A 21,012-nucleotide genomic window follows, 5' to 3' on the forward strand; every position below is an offset into this window, starting at 1 on the left:
AGTATGGTCCAAATGCTTTAGTAGCCTCCAAAAGCAATTTTAGGATACTTAAGAAATCCAACATTTGAATGAAAGCCCACAATCCAATGTTATAAGCAATTAAAAAGTAAAATGAAAATTAATGTTAGTTATGTATCTGAACTGTGCAATGAAAAATTGGAATATCAGTTTTGGAGAATCAATGGATCCAGGTATTAAGAAACATAACTGTACTTCTTAATGTTTGAAAGTGAAATTAATTCATCTGATATTATTCATGTTTATTGGTTTACTCGTCAAAAGCTGTTTAAAAAGTTATGGACATTAGATTTTGTGTGCTGTCCCTGTAAGATATTTGAAGGCTGTAACTCACAAGATCTAGTCTTGTACAACTATAGCCTTGTTTGGTTTTAAATCATTACACGTCAGGATAGTTGAAATAATATAATTGAGGACCTTATTGTCATGTTGAACTTCATTCCTAAAACATGAAAATTAGGAAGAGTTGGGGCTCTGTTGAGTCCAGGCCATGGCAAAGAGGACAATTTTACATAAATGGAATGAACCCAATCTTCCAGACATTTAAGAAATGGATTCACAATATGAAACTGTTAACTGTTTTTGAAATGTCTGTGTTCTAAAAATGAGAAGATTTAGCAGTATGTTTCTGTATAGTCAAGATTTAATAAGTTTAAGGATTAAATTACTTTTATATCAATATTAATGGACATTATATGTATTTTCTCTATTTTTCCCAGATGTAGAATAGATATGATGGGGCAGCAGTTATGTCTCTGAAGAATCATTTTGCAGTCATCTTCCTTTTTTAATGGGTTTAGCATGTTTAAAAACTGAAAATATGCTGTTTGGTGTACAGAAGTTAGCATGGTTCCTAACTTTTACTGCTGAGATTTTTTGCCCTACTTCTGTATTTGAAATAGCGTTTTAAAGTGCTAGAAGTTTATTATATCATTCTCTGCCTGCCTCATAGTCAAAGCTGCAAGGTAGGTATTATTCTCCATTATAAAAACTGAGGATGGAAGAAAATGTCACTAGCAATCCTCAAATAATGGAAAACAGGCACTCCACCTGATAGTCTCCTAGATGCAGTTGACAAAGAGACAGTCACCAAAGGAAAAGAAATACTGTAACCATCTCTTCAACCCTCTAGTGCAAGCACTGATTTACAGTCTCAGCTGCTATGTTTCACCGTTGGCAGATCTTATAGAACTGTGGGTTAAAGGCATTTTCTAAGTATCTTTGTTTTGAGACAGAACTCCAGTAAAATGTAGCAGGTAAAAATACTGATTTTTTTTTTCTGTCTTCCCATAAGATCACCCAATTTTAAAATAGCAAGTAACAGTTTTGACAGTTTCAGCTTCAATGACGCTCCTTCATTCAACAAGTCTCCTTGCTCCCATCTTAATGTCATCCTGGGGTGGTCTATTCCTCACCTGTGGGGAACTATTTCATTTTCCCACCAGAAGACAATTCCTTTGCTCCCCCTATGAATAAAATCCTTTTTCTTCACACTGTTCCCTGGTTGAACCTTTGACTTGATCTCTCTTCTTCTCTCTCCCTAAGTTGGTTCCCTTCTCTCTTTTATCTTGCCAAATCTCTCTTCCCCCTTATTGCTATCTAGGTTGAGCATTCTGGTTGGAAGGCTCCTGATCAATCAGAGCTGTGAAATCCTAACCAGCTATCCTCACTGGGGGCTTAGTATGTTTAGGTCTCTCCCACCTGATTGGTTTGTATCTATAATGTAGGGTCTGATTTAAGGGTCTGATTCTCCCCCACCCCCATTTCAGACTCCACAACACAAGAAATTCATAACAGAACTGAATGGCTTCATAATTAATTATTCTATATAATATTCTAGAGAAAAGAATGCTCCTAAAATTGTAGCAAACCATTTTTGCTCTAGCTGACCCTATTTATAATTGGGACAGAATCTTATTCTGTACCTCTACCTAGTTGGATGTTTGGATAACTGGCTCCCACTTCAAAAGCCAAACTACTTGCAGTATTTCCAGATCAGGACTATAAATTCCAACCAATATGTCCAGGGCAAGTAGAATATAGTTAGTATATCTTGTTCACTTAGAACAAGAATCAATCTGCAAAGCTATCATTAATTTAAAATGTCCATTTTCTTTCCTTTACAGAGCAATAATGCCAAATCCAAATGTAAGTTTCCATTTGAAAGTCAAGAGAGTTCCAGAAGGTAACAGAGATTTTAAAATGTTAATTTTAATTTAGTTAGCCAAATAATTTACACTTTTCACTATTGTTAATGTTAATATGGCAAAAGAGCTGCATAAAAGTTTTTGTAATACAATGCTCTATCTTTTTGAAATTTATATATTTAAGTATGGAAAGCTCTAGAGTTCACTGTGACTTTGATAAAACAATCAACTGAAGAGTAAATATATGAATGCATTTCAAAGGAATTGTAGTTAGTGTACTATCGACAACACAATATTCATAGTATTACAGAAGAATATTAAATATTTCACAGCATGAGCATTTTATTTAATCCTCTTTAGATTAAGAAGTAATGCTAATGTTGTTCCATATTCTTCACGAAGTTCTATGTTGAGGTTTTAGTTTCTTTCATTCATTTCTCTAGTAGGTAAAGAGTTCAAGTAAAAATGCTCAGAAAAAAAATCTGTAAGTATTTTTTCTTTTCTAAAAAGCCATCCTCCAATTTTTTTCCCCAAAAGTTATTTCACTCTTCCAATTAACATTAAATATTACAAAATCTGTTTTTCTTAGTCTTAATATGCCTCGTCGGAAAAAAAATACACATTTCACCCTCCAGTGCGTAAGGCTCAATATGTGGAATTGCCTGAAAACAGGCTATTGTATCAAAGCAAAAGATTTTATCAGTAAGACTTAAGGTTGATAAATGTCTATTGTGGTTATGAGGGGCATTCTTTCTGACATTATACAATAAGTTACCACTTGAATACATAAGGATACAATGTGATACACATACACTAAAGGGTTTGGCAAATTTGTATTACAAGAATGTTAAGTAATTCAAGAAGACTGAATATAGCTGAACTTTTACCCTTTAAATGCTGGCATATGTCTAATGAGCGCCAGTATAAAAGCTATAGCTATATCAAACTCTTATTAACATTCAGTTTTAATTATTTCTATGGTAGCAATTTTTTAAGGCACAAAATCAGGAGGACTATACCTATTTTGCAAAGAAACATAGAATCAATTTATAAAAGTACAAACCCTTAAGATTCCATGATTTAAAAATGTATATTGGGAACAGTTTCTTTCTGGAATGATTTAGTCACTTTTGCCAGAGAATGTATTAAAGCTTATGATCTTTTTGTACAGGAAATTCCTAAGTATATACAAGGATCTTAAAAACCTTGTCTTATTTCCAGTATTAACATTAGAATGGCTACCAACTGTTGGTCACAGAAGGATACAGTATGTGCACCATTCCGCCCCAATTCATGAATAAATTTGTTTTAAGACTTTGCTGGCAAATAAAGAATGCACAGTAAAAATAAAATATTGTAGTAGCACAAGCATCTACTTAACAGCTAGACAAAAAAAATAACATGAATATATTGCAGCCTCCAGAGTTTTAGAGGTATGTTGGTTTGTTCATTAATCTCAGTCTTTGTTAACAGCTCACTGTAATTATGGTTGGCTCCATCTTGCATTAGGACCATTTTTCTATTTGCAATTAAGGCGTCTAAAGTACAGATCTTTCCACAACTGTACATTATACAGACAGCACTGCCAGATGGTATTTGGACATTTCAAAAGAAATCTTAGTTATTTTCAAATTTGGCATATGGATTCTCTTCTTTAAACAAACCTGAAAGAGAAAAAAATACATAGTTAGAACATTAAAAATATTAATGGTATATGGCAAAAGACCAAAAGGAAGTGGACAGAGGTTGGCCTTATCATGAAGTCCTTTCTGATCACCAAAAGATGAATCCTTCCCCCCACCAACCAAAATAGTATTCATACCCCATTTCTTTTAGCTAGAAAGCAAGACTTAAGACTTCTTACTGTCCTGGGCTAGGAGGCACTTTTAGGCGGCTGTTATCAATGCCTTTCCTCTTTTCTTTCTTGGTTTCCAAAATGAAGTCAGGAAAACCATGGCATAAAATGCAGAGCATTAAGACTGAAGAGAGGTTTCCTCCAAGGAACAAGAAGAAATCTTAAGCTCTGCTTTCTAGCTAGAGGGAGAAGAATAAACACTTTCCTATTTGTTCCATCCTGGTGACTGAAAAGAAGAAATAAGCATTAGTTGCCAATTACTAAAAATAAAGACCTCTGATTGTACATCATTGTACTTGGACAGGCATTTCCACAGTATAACAGCCAGAAAGCAGGGGTTGGAGAACCTTAAACATAGGTACCATAGTAGCCAGAAGAGGCTAGGAGTGCAGACATGGGCATGTAAGGACAGTGGGAGATGGCTGCAGAGGGCCAGCAACCCAGTGGTGAAAAGAGGATGCCTCATAAATTCAGCAGGGAGGTAGCACTGAGGACTGGGGGAAGCTCATGGAATAAGGGGCAGCTGTAGCATACCCCACCACCTAGCCAGCAGCAGATCTTTGCCAGATGCTAGCACATGAATCCAGCAGAGAAGACAGCAATGCATTAGCTGGAATCAACAAGCCAAGTGACTTTGCAGGGAGAAGAGTAAAGTATTAAGAACTTACAGCAGAAATGGCTTTAGAGATTAAAATACATACAGTAGCATAGAGAAGACAGATTGAAAATCATTAGCTAAAGCATTAACTATAAGTAGAAAGACACAGAGATAAGAAAGTAAAACAAGGTACAGAAATACAGGACTGTGAAACAGGAAACAGATTGTAACATGCATAACAAAGTTATAACTGTAGATTTAAATTAAGAATGTAAAGGATAAAATAATATCATAGCAATTAGTGGGTAATGCATACAATAAAACAAGAATAAGGTAGACAAAAGATAATACAATTAAGCTGTTTCATGTAAATTTGTGGTATATCATTTTATTATTGTAATAAACGTTTTCCAACTAAAGTGGGATTGTGTCTTGCTTGAATCTGTACCATCCCTGAGCCTACAATAGTCAATATTTAACATTCAGGTTGCACATACATAGTTATGTAATGAAACGGTACAGTAAGAAAAAGCAAATTATTCAGCACTTCAAATAAGCAAGTTCAGTTATTTCAACAATTGTTAAACATTTATTACAGTTAAGCTATCTATTTCTACTGTAAAAAATTGCTTTAACAAATATATGCATTTTTAATTGCACAGATACTACCATGTATTTTATAATTCTGAATATCAGCTAGCATGGATATGAAACAACATGATTCACATTCTATGGATAAGACACTAAACAACACTTCAAAGTCCACAATATCAGAGTTACTGAACACAATTGCTGGAATGATCCCTGCCAAATCTACAGTTCTCAGACTAGAAGCCAGTCTGGATTCACCGTTCTCGCTATGTCAAATAACAGTGCAGTTGTTTTCCTTCACCCCTTTCAAATCCAATCTTGGAGTCAGGAATCAAGAACTATCAGTCACAAAAGGAGGAATACAGCCCTGAAAACTATTTTGGGGCTTTATAACCAGAGTCAACCTACATAGCAAGCAACATTCTTTGTAACAAAAAGACCATGACATTTACCTCAATGTGTCACCCCTATATTTTGTTACAAAGAATGGCTTTATAACAAAGGCTTTACTTTACAAACAAGTAAAATAATAGCACATATTACCATATTTTTTCCGGATTTCATCATGTCTAGATTTCATCTCTGCTCTCCTGTATGAAATATCAAGCATGTTACATTATGGTTACACTTAAGAAGAAGAAGAAAGTTCAAATAAGTTACCCTTTATCCAGCAAAACAAAACAAAACAAATCTATTAAAAGTAAAAATATAATGGATAGGAGCTATAAGATATTCTGGACAGCTGCCAGAAACCTCCCCCACATGCAGGTTATAGAAGAAAAAATATCCTAATTAAACATCAGAATAGTGTAATGAAAATTATTGGGTGAATGCACATCATGCAGAAATTTAGCAAAAATCTCATTTCATCTGGTCAGCACAACTACCCACAACTACTTTCACACAAGTCACACAAACTTCAGTCCAGGCATGGACCATCCCATACTTCCTGTTCCATGCATGGACCATTCCATGCATTGAACTTTCTGTACATCCCTAATGCTAAATTAAAGAAATAATACCTCTATATCCAAGTCATTAAAAAAATGAAACTGAGACTGAGCTATGTTTTATAAAATAGGATTAAGGTAATTTCCATCATAAAATATGTGCTTAGAAAATGAGGTATACATAGTTTACAGAAGGTCTCATTTTAAAGTTCAGAAATACTTTGAATAATGTGGAATGCATCTTGGAAGAGGCTTTTTTTAAAAAAAAAAAAACCCTCCACATTTTCAAAATTTTCATCATTCATTATTATCTAGGTGTAAATACATCTAGGAATGGCACTGATAATTGTGGCAGAGTTACAGATATGTTACCATGCACATATGCAATTAATCTAATATGGAAGATGCCAGCTAAATCATATATGTATGGGCATATGGATTTTATATTGGACTCTTACAATGAGATCTTACTTATTACACTGTATTAACAAATCTCTTTGGACCTATTATGGAAGGCAAAGTATCAACTTCAGGTCATAAATCCTACCTGCTCTCTTTTTACACTATTTTAAGTAGTCCAGGACACAAGTTAATGGCATGAGCTCAACATCTACTAGGTGATTTGATCAACAAAAGTTTTCTGCACATGAGAACAAGAGTTGACTATTTTGAATTAGAGTTGTTGAGCAAGTATACTGTATTTCTATTTTGCCCATGTATGGCTGGACTGAAACATCTGTGCTTAGTGTTCTAGGCAGACATGTTCCAGAATGGTAAACAGTGGGGTAAAGGCAAGGCCGTCAGCAGTGATGGGAAGGAAGGAGCTGTAAAGATTAGGGGAAGGGTAAGTAGGTATGCCATACTTGGATTCAAATGAGACTGCAGCTAAGGCAAAGGAACGTGCTGGAAAAATTGGCAGGCAGGCTGGTGCACAGGAGGAATAGAGTGATGCAGTGGCAGAAGAGGGGAGCAGCCTTGCCTTTCGCAACCCATTAGACCACTCTGGATTTTGTTTTATCAGAAACTGTTACACGTTTCACTTTGGTCAAATCGAACAGTTTAGATAAACATTCAATCACAATAAGTTTGCTTCATTCACAATGCAAAACACATTTTCCGTTTTGTGCACATTCCTGTTTATCATGTCTGTGCAAAATTTCAAGAAAACATCTAATTGTGAAGCAAGCCTTATTTCTTGACTGGCATGGAATGACCCAAAGGCTAGAAGAAACAAACCTGACCGGCATCTATAAACTAGAAGGAACGCACCTTTCTTCCTGCCGAACTCTCCTTTGCTCTCTCTCCCTGGCAGCCTTTTCATCCTCTTTATCGGCCCTGTTTAGAATAAGATTATTACAAACAGATTGCAATATGAAATGATCCCGTATTATGGACTCATCAAAACCATAAAAAGTAATCAAAAATAGATTCCTATTAGGGCTTCTGGGTGAGGTTCTATGGCTGACTGGATGTCTCCGAAGGAGCAGAGATAGTGCTATGGTAGTGAATGGCAGCCAGCAGTGATTTCTGGCTGGCAAAGTCTTTCCAGTTAAAGGAGAGACTGAGAGATCACCCATCTGCATCCCAGACTGCTGCTCCTTGTGTGGAGACCATGGGATGGAAGCCCTGTGGTTTTCTCATGAGTAGAGTGGCAGGGGGAGTCAAGGGAGAAACAGTGTGCTCACACACGCAAGCGCAGCCTTTTAAAGGACACTAAGTTCAACCAAACCCTCACTTTCTTAATCACTTTCAGATACAATCCATTTGCAGCTGGAAAGAGGTCTTTGAAAACAGTAGGACAAAGAAAATAACCTCTCAGTGAGTCAGCCTTCCTTCTGAATTACAGAAACTAAAGCAAAGAGGAAAATAATATTCTTAAAAGACTTTAAAACAACAGTAAAGAGCTTAACAAGATTTTGACTAAAAAAGTTATAAATGGATAAAGGGGACTGTACAAATTTGAAAGATTAATATTTTGGCAAAAGTGCTTTTGGCACTATTTGGAATTAATTTAATAAATTTGTGGGAATGTTGATTGTTTGACATCAAAGGGAAAAGACAATTGGCAGAATTTACAAAACAAGGAGATAAATGTAACATGAGATTGACTGTGTCATTAAAACTACAGAAAGACAGATTGGACTAAAGCCTTAAGGGTATAGAAAAGGCAAAAGAGGGGGGGGAAAGGACAAGCTTGCCTTTTACTTTCATATTCATAATTGATTTACTTTTACTTTTGGATTATAAATAAAAGAATGGTTGCCACCAGGAAAGTTGCAAGGCTTGGTGAGGGAAGGAGAGGATCATTGGAGCAACTAACAGAAAAGGGGATTACTCCAGAAATATTACAAAAGATGTTTGAAGAGATGGGAAAGCAGGTATCTGAATCTGTCAAATCTGTTAAAAGTGAACTGATTGCTTTTGAAGTGAAAATGGAAGAAAGGTTTGTAAAGATGAAAGAGGAGATGAAGAAGTTACCAAAAAAAATGAAGAATCTATAGGACAACTTATGAAAGAAGAAAAACAACTTAATGACTAAGTGGAAATTTTAGAAAGTAAAACAGAAATAATAAACAGAGAGACAAAAAAGGACTTAAACTATTTGGCATTACTGGGATTGAGAGAAAAAGAATTTTGCTTGAGGTTTAGAGTAGTTCCAGAGGATTCTGGAGAAGACACCAGAGAAAAGGTTGTTCAATCTTTAAGAAACTTTTTGGAATGGGATGAAGATGATATGGAGGCAGTAATGGACAAGTGTATAGAATCAACATGTGATTTCCAAATTAAGAAATGTATCAAGGGATATTCTTGTGCATTTTGTCAGGAAGAAGACTAGAGGCCAAGTTTTGAAGCAGCATTTTACTTCCAGATTGAAGATTAATAATACAGATGTGATTGTACTTAAAGAAATCCCAATCAGAATACTGTGCAAACAAAAAAAGTTTTTTGTTTTTTTTTACTGACAAGCTCAAACAGAAAAATATACCATTTTGATGGGATAAATTGGAAAGCGTGATCTTCACTTTTAAACAACAGAGATTTACACTGAATTCAGTCCAAAAAGCAAGAGAATTCCTAGAAAAATTTAATGTGGAATTGGAAGAAGTGCAAATGGAAGTGATGGAGGGCCCCAAGCAACAGGCACAAGAAATTGAGGAGACTACCATGTTAGGTGCCACAGGTATTGACTTTTGTAAGTTTTGGACATAAATGTGGATTTTAAATGCCTAATGTAGAATATAAATGGAGCAAATGCTCCTCAAAAAAAGTATTTCACTACTTTAAAAAATTGAAACAAGATATAATTTGTTTACAAGAAATGCATATTAGAAAAAAGGATACAAAATACTTGATTTGCAAAAATTTGAGTGAAGAATTTATTTCAGTGGGAGCCAAAAAGAGAAATAGAGTTATTTTGTATATAAACCCCCAGTTACAGCCAGAACTAATATTGACTGATTATGGTAGATATGTGGGGGTGAAGCTTCTTTACATGGGGCCAAGACTCTGATAATGGGAATTTATACTCCAAATGAGGATAAAGTAACATTTTATGAAGGACTTATGGATAAATTAATAGACTTACCATATGAAAATTGAAGTTTAATGGGAGATTGGAATGGAGAAATTTGTCTACAAAAAGACAGAATTTCTGCGAAAGATATTAAAATGACATAAGGTAAGCTACCAAAAGAGTGGGGTTTTTTTGGGGGGGGGGATATGATGGACAATTGTAGAACTTGTACATGCATGGAGATACAAAAATGGTGATGCAAAAGAATATGCTTATTTTTCTGAAAGACATAGATCTTTTTCAAGAATTGATATGTTTTGAACATCTAAGAATTTGGTAACTACTGTTCACAAAGTGGAGATACTGCCAAAGACCTTTTCAGACCACAACCCAGTGACTTTAGCATTTAAAAAGAAAATCAGTTCCTTCAGATGGAGGTGCAGTGAAACATTGTTGCAGAAAGAAATAGTAATGAATGATTGCAAAAAGAAATTGAAATAATTTTTTGACAATAATCTTTAAAAAGATACAGATATAAGGATGGTTTGGGATACAAGTAAAGCTTTTATGAGGGGCCATTTTATACAACATAATAGCAAGCTCAAAAAAAAAATAGAGACAAGAGAAAACACAAGTGATTTTAGATGGTAATCTTAGAGAGAGAGGGTAAAATATAAATATACTTGTAAGTGCGGTTAAGAAGACTGAAAGCCGCTTCTTTATAACTTTTTCTTTTCTTTTCTTTCTTTTTTCTTTCTTTCTTTGCACTTTTTTCACGTACTTATTACTTTCCTTTCCTTACTTTTCTCTTTCAAAATGTGTATTGTTTTTATTCTTTCAAAAAATTCTTTAATAAAAATTGTATATATAAATTTTAATAAAATATATATTAAAATATATTTTATTTTTATTTTATATATTATTTTTAATAATATATTACTATAAATTTTAAGAGAGAGAGATTGATTGATTGATTGATTGATTGATTACTATTAGGACATAAAATGCTAAAAAATAACAAAAATACTTGCTTTCTGTTCTTTTTTTTCCTGCAACAGAAACAGCAACAGACGAAAAGTGTGATAAGGATTGTTCCTCCCACCACAGACATTGTAATGATCAGTGCTTCAAAATTCACTGAAATATTTAAACACAAAAAAATTAGTGTGGAAACTAATTGCCACTGAGTCCTAATTGTTTATTTAAAAAGACAAGTTCTTTCAAGCAAAGACTGAAAGCTTATATCATAGAGAATCTATACAATATATATACAATATACTTATACAATATATAAATGAGTTATGAGGGGGCAGATTAAAGCCCCCTGCAGTAAAAAGGATTGGATATATTTATTCTCAGTAGCAACTGATCCCCCCAAAAGTTTTAACTGAAACTCTCATATCCAGAAGCTGTGTATTTTCTAGTTACCAAATGCTGCAGTCAAGCAGGGAATGATACAATGCAATCATATCCTATTTGTGACACCTTGTGCAATCTCCACAGTCTTAGTATTCATACTGATTTGCAATTGATCAATTTTATTTAATCCGTTAAATATTTGTATTATACAACTGGGAGATATTGCTGGCTGCTACTAAAAGAGGTTTCCTTCCTATTACCTTGAAAGCTATGGCAGTTTGAGCTATACATGTTGCAAAGAGACTGTAAGCTTCTGATAAGAAGTTAATCCTACCAGACCTTGTATTAATATAAAATATTTGAGGGGGGAAGGATATTTATTGTATCAAATACAACATGCTAATGACAACTAAAAGAATATTTCTAGAACCCCCTTACCCCAACATACACCCCAGCGTGCAGAGCTCAACTCGCAAAGAGAACTTGGAGGGAGGATATTCCGAACCGGATACTCCATGCATTTTTTGCTGCTGCTGCACCATAAACACTGGAAGAGAACATTGTGGTTAAATAACACAAGCTAAGAGAGATTGCAAAAGTCAATTAAAAATGAATCAATGCTTTATTATGCATTACAAACTTTTTGGAAGTGCTGCTTCAGTCATGTGCCTTGAAGCAGCATACAAGCCAAGGAGTAATAAAATCAATGGTACAATAATATTAATATCAATACAATAACAACAAATCACAATTGTCATCACCATAATATGGCATTCATCGCAGATACATTGTCTTTTAAAAACCAAGTTTTTACCAGCTTCCTGACTATCAAGAGTGAGGGTCCAAACCTCATTTCTGGTGGCAAGACATTCTATAATAGGGGATCTCTAGCAGAAAATGCTCACTTCTAAGTCCTCTCATGTGGGGGTGGTAACCCTCAGCAAATACTCTCTGCTGGCATGCCTTGGGTGGGAAGATTTTATTTCAAGTAAGCAATCCTGGAGATGTTCAGGCTCCAAGCCATGTAGAATTTTATAGTTTGTCACCAGCACCTTGAATTATGCTCAGAAACTAACTGGTAACCAGTGCAGCTCCCATGGAACCGATTTTATATGGCAGTAACAAATTATTCATGCAAGTAGGTAGACTGTTTTATTTACACTAGCTGGAGCTTCCAGATGGCCTTCAAGGGCAGGCCCCTGTAGCACAAGTAATAATAATAATAATAATAATAATAATAATAATAATAATAATAATTCCATGATGTGACAAAGGATGAGTGATCTTCGTTAGTTGAGAATGGTCACCAATGGGCAATGGGCTCAATGTAGATGTTAAATAGAAGAGAGAGTCAAGCCTTGGGGCTCCTCATACTGGAATGCCCAATGGCTCAACCTCCTCCTCCCTGTCACCCTGACTGGGGATGTCCATTCAGGAAAGAGCAGAGCCACCACTAAACAGTGCCTCTAATTCCCATCCCTTGCAGGCAGTCCAGAAGGATATTTTTGATGGTATTAAAGACTGCCCAGAGGTCCAGCAGGGTAGGGTCATGCTCCTCATCGAGGTCCTGCCACAGGTCATCAGCAAGAGTGACCAATGCAGTTTCTGTCCCATACCTTTAGAAGCATCTGTTTCCCCACGAAGAAAACAGGAGGCTATACTACATAATGCATTAAACCGATTAAGCAATGCTTCTTATCAAAATACTGAATTTACCAAATATTATGCCAAGAGACACCAATAGGCAGAGAAAAAGAAAATCCAGTTCAGAATTTTTAGGGAAAAAAAGGAGCACAATAAGCGGTCATTTTGAAAAAGCTTGTACCTTTACTAGTATTACGAAAAAAATACAGGAATTTATAAACAAGAACATTTGCAAAGTAAAGAACAGAGAAACAAATAGATAAAAACTTGCAAACAGCATTTAAATAGTTAGTTTGATGTAATCCTTTGGGTAAGCAGGATTTCTGTTAATCAGTACAAGTATTTTGTGCCCATGGGGCAGGGCAAGTCCAAGTAAGTTCCAGAAATGAATAATACTTTTGTCCTAATCTGGCATCAAAGACTTTAGAAACATTTGATTTAAGAACTCTAACTTGCACACAAATAGGCAGGTTTAACTGTCAGATTAGTTAATTAAAAAGTGAGCTCTGTCAATGGTTGTTAGTGAAAATTTAAAGCAGAGCATTTCTCAACTTCCAGCAAGACTTTTGTTCAATCCTTGCCCCTTGCCTTACAAAAGTGCAGCCACACTAGATGCTGCACACCCTGTTTTTCAATATTTATCAAGACAGCCTTTTCCACCTTTCATTTTCAGGTAGTTGTAAAAGCTGGCACCTCTTTAAGGAATAATCTGTTACCAAGCTAAGTTGTCACTATTTGAAACACACTGACTCAAAGTTACGTATTGTTCTGTACCATACACAGATTGCATAACTTTCCTAATAGAGCCTGAAACTTTTCATATTGCCCTAATGTGTATATTAGTACATCATCTGACAATTACAATTTTCATATTCTCATATAAGATTAGAAATTCTTCAGCTTTACATGTTCCTTTGTCCAAAACAGTACATCAGTATTGTCCTCACTCTATAAAGCAATATAGCCTATAAAATTACCATCCTTTGTAGTGACCATTACTTTATCCACTTTGTCCCCATCATACATTTCAGCTTTTTGATAAAATATTTGTATTTCAAATAAATATTAAAAAGTATCAATACTGTTTATTATTGAATGCAATGCTTAAAATAAGCAAAGCAGCTGATACATAAACCACAGAAGACAACAGTAAACTCTCACTTTAATGGATCAACGAAGGGAAGGGTGTTTGTTATTCCCAAATATCCTTCAGATGGTGACTAGAATTTTTTGCTTGCATAGCACCATTTTATATATGTGTAAAATAATCAGTTGGACTGTATGCATGTGTAACATGGCAAAGTATTTGTCCATTACATCTGTTAACCTGTGGTCCAGTAAAGGGCTTATTATAATGACTGCAGGAAACAGCAATATTGGATCTATTTATTTTCTATTTATTATTGTAATTTTGTAATTCTAATTGATTTTAACTGTTTTGTAAACCGCCCAGAGTCGTTCAATGAGATGGGCAGTGACAAATTCAATCTATAAATAAATAAAATAAAAAAATAAATATTGCTGCTGAAGAGTTTTTTTTTTATAATTCCTATCCTGCATAATACCTTGCTAGATGTTGATTTTGTACAGGAAACTTCCCTGCTTCTACCAAACAACAAAACTGTAATACTGATTCTGGACTAGTATGAAACTTAGTTTGGAGTTTAAACTATTGTCAATTTTACATCTGCCAAACAATTTATCCATTTCAATTTCAAAAGTGTGAAAAGGCATCTTAGCCCATTGGTTTTCCAAACAATTGAAAATAATCCATATTTTTTCTTCTTTCCCCTAATATTTGTTTCACATAATTCTTTTTAACAAGTTGACCATCTTCATTTTTCATGTTTTTCCTTTAACCTTCCTGTAAGCTACCCTGATACACAGTCATCTTTTATGCCATTTTCCTCTTAAACTAGCTTCTCTTTGAATAAAGTACTTTCTGTTCTCCTTTATAATCAGGTCTCCCTTTCACACTACTAAGATGTCACATGTCATGCATCTGACTCTTTCTCATGCTGATGTCTTGCATTTAATTCATCTTTTTTCCCACCCTTCCAACCTATCTAGGACAAAATGTTGTTTAAGATTACTCATTCTCTCAACTTCTCTATTTTTACTTTGTCTTTCACACTGATGAGTAGGAATGAATTGCCAGAGCATTAGTCACAAACAATTATGAGATTTAACAACAGCAGGCTCAGAAAAGTAAGACCTTCCCAAAACACTAATCTGGCCAAATCATGCAACAAGATACTAGTACCAATAGATACTAGATACTAGTAGACAACTTAATTTCAGACTACAATTTCTGTAAATCCCAACCAGATGTGAACCAAAATTCAGACCTGATGTATCCTGTGCCACACCAAACATTTCTACCATCTTGAATGTATGCAACAGGATTGTGAAGAATAGATGCTGTAATTCATTCTCCCTTTCAGATGATTATCACAGAGCAGCAACAAAAACAAAGTATGCTTCTCAAATAAGTCACAACACACACTGGCTCTTACTCTGTTCATCTGAAAAGAAGGTGGCTTCATTAGCACACCTGCATATCTCTGCAGAGCAGAGCAAGCAGACTCTTGGGGCCCACTAGTAACTAACAGCTCAGGTACTGAAACATTTACTGCCCATTTCTCAGAATAAAGTCTAATGGGACTGACTTCCAAGTTAGAATACACAGACCTGCAGTGTAAATTTGTTGGGCTTATTATTCAATAAGATTACTTTTGCACCATTCTGGTTTGACCTTTTAGAAATCCTTTTTAAGTAGAAAGGTAACAAACATAAATCAAACAAATAAAACAGATATTAGCTTTCTTTTTGACACTAGGCAATCCATTGTGCAAAACAGATAAAAGACAGAGTAAATATTTTATGGCTGAGGAACATTTCACCATCTTATGCCTCACACTATTTAGCTATCTGGAACCTCAAGGCATTCTTGGAAACAATGATAATAATGGAGGCTGGTGCTTTACAGCATGGCAGTAGATTACTATTGTTATAAGAATTAGCAATTGTAAAAAGTCAGATGGGATAGGGAACTCAGCTAGCACCAAGGAAGTTATATGCAAGTGCACTGGTATCCCTAGGCACCATACGGGGGATTCCCACATACAAAACTGGATTGCATTCATTAGTATTAGACCATTTCAGTATATGGCAGTGTTTCTCAACCTTGGCAACTTTAAGATGTGTGGACTTCAACTCCTAGAATTCCTCAGCCAGCCATGGGAGTTGAAGTCCACACATCTTAAAGTTGCCAAGGTTGAGAAACAATGGTATACAGTAACATTTAACTTTCAAAAACAAAGAAAAGGTTGTTCCTCTCCTCACTCTTTAGCATCAGTGATTAGATTAAAACCTTATAATTATATAATTTCAACTGTTTCTAAATAGAATTAGGCTCTGAATATATTTCTCTACTTTAAGCACTATAGCAGTACAAGACACTGTTACCAAATGATAGGAAAGAAAAATGCAGTATTCCCTTGAAATAATGCATTTAACTTATCACATGAACAATTCTACTTGAAAATTATTAAGACTTTTGTCTATTACGTCATCATTCCTAGACAAATAAAATATATAGATATAGCCACCTGGTTCTATTTCAACAGCCTGCTATCTAGACAGTTATATGATTTGTACATTAGATATCCTAATCAGGAAGCTGGGTAAATATGTACATGTATTCTATTACACAAGCAGAAATACTTTTTATGACACTAGGTATGGTAGTTTATAACACAGGAACTTGTTATGCAAATCAGAATATCTGAATGGATCTGGATTAGGCCACCCTTAAAATCACAGCATGAAGCAAACATAGATCAGGATTTCATCACAGAACAAATGTCAAGCAATTGTGTTACTTACTGTGACATTTTTCAGACATTCCTCACAAGTTTTATTTGTGTACTTCTGACACCCCACTGTGAAAATAAGAGTCAATTAATAATTAAGTTAATCTCTTCATTTTCCCAGCTTCCCTCTAGATTTTGTTTGTTTTGTTTTGCAATCAGACATAAAGCTGGACTCTTTGTGACTGAGTGTCCAGAATCAAAGCTATTTGCCTGCAATAATACACTTCTTTGGAGAGAGAACAGTAAGATAGTCAACATTCAACACATTGTTTTTATACCTTAAAGACAGTTGTTAAGCTTCTCTTATACAAAAGTAGCACCTAAATCTATCACCTACAAGTTCTATCAGTAATAAATACCTATCAGTGTTCTATATTTACATATGTATTGCCATATTGTGCACCAATCATGATCTACTGGATCCACAAAGCCAGTAATATCATAAGACATATTAAAATTTCATACTTTACTATGCAACTTCTCAGCTGATTTACATATTCACATTTAGCATCAACTTTAAGGTCAAAGTCCTAAGCAGTCTTATACAATTCTAAACATATTGCATGTACTTCATTCAAGTGTAAAAAAGTTGTTTCAGAATTGAGGCTTTCACATAATACTTTAGCTTTCTGGTAGTTGCAGTACCCTATCAGGTCAGACGTTTCATTTACAAACAGTACTGATAGGGATACATCACCATCCTACTTTGGGTACATTATACAAAGACTTAGTTCTCCAGAAAAGGCTCCAATGCTGGGAAAGGTGGAAGGAAGGAAAGAGAAGAAGAGGATGACCAGCAGCAAGATGGATGGATTCAGTTATGGAGGCAATGAGTGCACCATTGGAAGACCTGAAAGATCTATTTAAGGATAGATCATCATGGAGAAAATCTATCTGGTCGCTAGGAATCGAAAACATTTTGATGACACATAAGCAATCAAAGGAAGAGAAACATATTCACAACTCTACATGGTTCAAATGAACTGGCCAATGAAGATGGTTGAAGTTACATATGACAACAGTTGAGATAAAAGAGAGCCAGTGTATTGTAGCAGTTAAGGTATGAGGCTGGCATCGCAGACACACAGGTTCAAATCTACCCTCAGCCATGGAAGCTCATGGGGTGACTTCAGGCCAGTCACTCTCTCTAAGTCCAACCTACCTCACAGGGTTGTTGTGGGGAAAAAACAGGAGGAGCAAGTGCTATGTATGTCACCTTGAATTCCTGAAGGAAAGGCAGGATATAAATCGCACAAATAATTATACCAATCACTCCGAAGTTCTAAAGGCAAGAATATTATTCTTGGTGATCTTCCTAGAAATCATTTTTGCAGCACCAGCAATTCTAGCAACGAACTGTGATTGAGGAACTAGAGCCACACTCATCACAAGGTTATAGTGAATATAAATTGGTAGTATTTAATTATATAAATACATTTTATTTCATCTTAGTGAAAGCTGATGTTAGAAAGGCAGGAAGTTGCCTCATACCAGGTCAGACTATTTGGCCATCTAACCTGGGCAAAAAAATGAGCATGACATGTGGAAAAAATGAAATGATTAAAAAAAAAAACTTTAGGAAAGATGCTTAAAACTCCAAAGCCACCCAAAAAATATGTTCTCAATACAAAAAAATCTGTTAAATTGAACTGCTAAATTTCACCAATGTGATTAGGAAGTCATTTTGGGACCCGGTGTGGGCATTATTTACCCATCTGTGATCTAACTGGTAGTAGCTCTTTGATTTTCCTGATTACTTGTTTCTTCTCAAGAGATCCTAAGGATTGGATGTGGTCCTTCTTGATACAAGATATGTGCACAATTCATGAAGCTATGGTTCTTCCCTTGCCACATCCATCCTGTTTGAACCAGGCAATTGTAGCACTATTCTACACAGGCTGGCAGAAATAAATCCCATGGTGGCCAATGACACTTTCTCTCTAGTGAATTTTTAGGATTGCAGTCTTAGTTGCTACATCATGAAACTTAGTAACAGCATGTATGTTTTCATACATTGCCAATGCCAATGTGAATAGTTTAGTTTTGGGTTAGCAAGTTATACAAACTGAAACATTGCCATCTGTAAACCAGAGTTTACATATTAGAATGTTACCTAAATGTGGCCAATTATACTTTATTCAAAGAATTATAATTAAACCATAACATAGCACAGTCTGTGAATCAGAACATTAAATTGCTCCAATCATGAAACAACAAATTCAATCCTGAAATTCCTCTATGCAGTTCCTACTTCAATCATTACATCTCTTTAAACCAGGAACTACATAATGAAATAATTAAAAAATGTTAAGGATCAGCTAATCTGTACCACACGGGCTTGTATTGGTGTTCTTCTATAGCTGGTCTTCCAAAATTTTTAATTCAGATAATATAATGCATTCATCATCTAGTTTAGAAATCAAATGTGTTGAAGTCAAATGCCACAATTTGTGCCCAATGAATGTGGACCAACAGGATTAGATACAAATTATTAAATCAGCACTATATCCCATTTTGAGAGCCAGTTTGGTGTAATGGTTAAGGCACCAGGCTAGAAACCAGGAGGTTGTGAGTTCTAGTCCCACCTTTAGGTATGAAGCCAACTGGGTGACTTTGGGCCAGTCACTCTCTCTCCGCCCTAGGAAGCAGGCAACGGCAAACCTCTTCCAAAAAAACTTTCCAAGAAAACTGCAGGTACTTGTCAGGGCAGTCACCAGGAGTCAACACTGACTCGAAGCCACAAAACAAAAACAAAAAAAATCTCATTTTGGATTGTCTAAAGCAGTGTTGTCCAAACTTGGCCACTTTAAGATGAGTGGACTTCAACTCCCAGAATTCCCTAGCCAGTCGTGCTGGCTGGGGAATTCTGGGAGTTGAAGTCCACTCATCTTAAAGTGGCCAAATTTGGACAACACTGGTCTAAAGCTATCATCAGCTTAAAGTCATCTCAGACTGCAGTCCTATTCATGCTTTTCTCAGAAGAAAGATCCACTGAGTTCAGGCAAGTATAAGTTTGCAGTTTTAATTATTCAATTGAAATATTCATGGGTGTAAAAGTTTTGAAGCAACAACATACTTTGCAGCTCCTATACAATGGGAAAAGGGGGTATTGTGTTTTAGAATGCTTCTTGTTATGGGTCACTTTCATAGTTATTAGAATTTTAAAAATGGGGTGGGGAAGACAGTAGAAAATACAGTAGAAAAATCATGAAACATCTTTTAAATCAATTCAATAGTTATGTAACAGATTGAACATCATAGCTCTGGACTACAAATACGCAGCTCTGCAGATGCTGATCAACTGCAACTCCCATTAATTCCAAACAGCGAGGGATGCTGGGAGCTTTAGTCCAACATCTGCAGAGCCACAGGTTGTCCACTCTTGATTTATGGGTTTCTCTTTCACCTCCTCTCTCACCCAAACACCCATATCGCGGCAAACACAGAGGGTCCGGGCACCAGACCACAAGGGTGGCGCCCTCTCCCCCCTTCCCCAAAGTACGCCCAGAGCTCTCTCTCAAAGCGGCGGCACCTGTTCTGCTCTTCCATGCTAAATCGCCTTTGGGCCGCTGTTTCCAAGCCAGCAGCACAGAAGAAAGAGGAGCATCGCAAGAGATTCTCAAACTCAGATTCATGGCCGGAGCGAGGAAAAGCCGAAGCGGTGGCACAAACTGCACGAGAGCCTCGCAACTGCTCCAACAGCGTTCCCAGACCGTCCCCCGGCCCTCACCGCCGCCTCAACCGCCCACGTCCCACAGCAGTTCCGGAGTCTCCTCTTACTTCCTTGCCCCGCGGTCGCCAGAGTGCCCAGGACGATGCTACTCAGCGTCGAGAGGAGCAGCGGGAGGCACAGCAGAAACAAGCGCCGCAAGAAACCCATGGCGACTGGAACAAGCAAGGGGTTGCCCCGCTCGCTCGCTCTCTCCGCGCGTCCTCGGCGCCCTCGCCCTGACTTTCCAAGACCGGAAAACAATCCTGGGATAGACGCGCCTGGCCCGCCCCTTACCGTGCCCGCGCACTGCTTTGGGCGGGCCTAAAGAGCACCCGGAGGGGCGGGCCCAGAGGATGCGCGCTCCTGAAGAAGGTGGGCGGCAGCGTGTTTATACGGACTAGCAGTCGGCAGAAATGGGTGCTTTAGTTTCCCTGGTCTCAGCGCGGCTAGATTCTCATTCATTTTTGTTTTATTGTTTAAAGAACATTGAGAAACAAAGGGCCCGGGAGCTTAGCACCGTGCACTAGCGAATATGTTCTCAGGGGTATTGTTACCATGAATTGAAAGCTCTAAACAGTACATGAGGGGGCTGGCATAAGGAAGCGCCTAGCCGATGTTTCTAGACTGTAATTAAGGAGAAAGCAAAACAAAAATCAGACGTTTGCCGGCAAGTTCTCTCGGGTTTTTCTGACTCCATCTGGGCTCAAATATCGCGCACAGCTAGACCGAATTTGCAGAGCGCTCGTGTG

General features: G+C 36.5%; 1 protein-coding gene across 1 annotated transcript; it reads right to left on the reverse strand.

Annotated features, from left to right (window-relative positions):
• Positions 1–2,209: 2,209 nt before the first annotated feature.
• Positions 2,210–20,554, reverse strand: PTTG1IP (PTTG1 interacting protein). Its single transcript, XM_007438675.3, has 7 exons — positions 20,332–20,554; positions 16,565–16,620; positions 11,471–11,579; positions 10,705–10,810; positions 7,429–7,494; positions 5,753–5,799; positions 2,210–3,829 (listed from the first exon to the last, which is right to left on the reverse strand). Exons 1-7 carry the CDS (start codon positions 20,429–20,431, stop codon positions 3,783–3,785), a joined length of 531 nt encoding a protein of 176 aa, XP_007438737.1. The 5' UTR covers positions 20,432–20,554; the 3' UTR covers positions 2,210–3,782.
• Positions 20,555–21,012: the final 458 nt, after the last annotated feature.

Source organism: Python bivittatus, unplaced genomic scaffold, assembly GCF_059951505.1.
Source record: "Python bivittatus isolate LINGU-HERP-01145 unplaced genomic scaffold, Pbiv_v1 ctg000980_np1212, whole genome shotgun sequence".
Lineage (NCBI taxonomy): Eukaryota > Metazoa > Chordata > Lepidosauria > Squamata > Pythonidae > Python > Python bivittatus.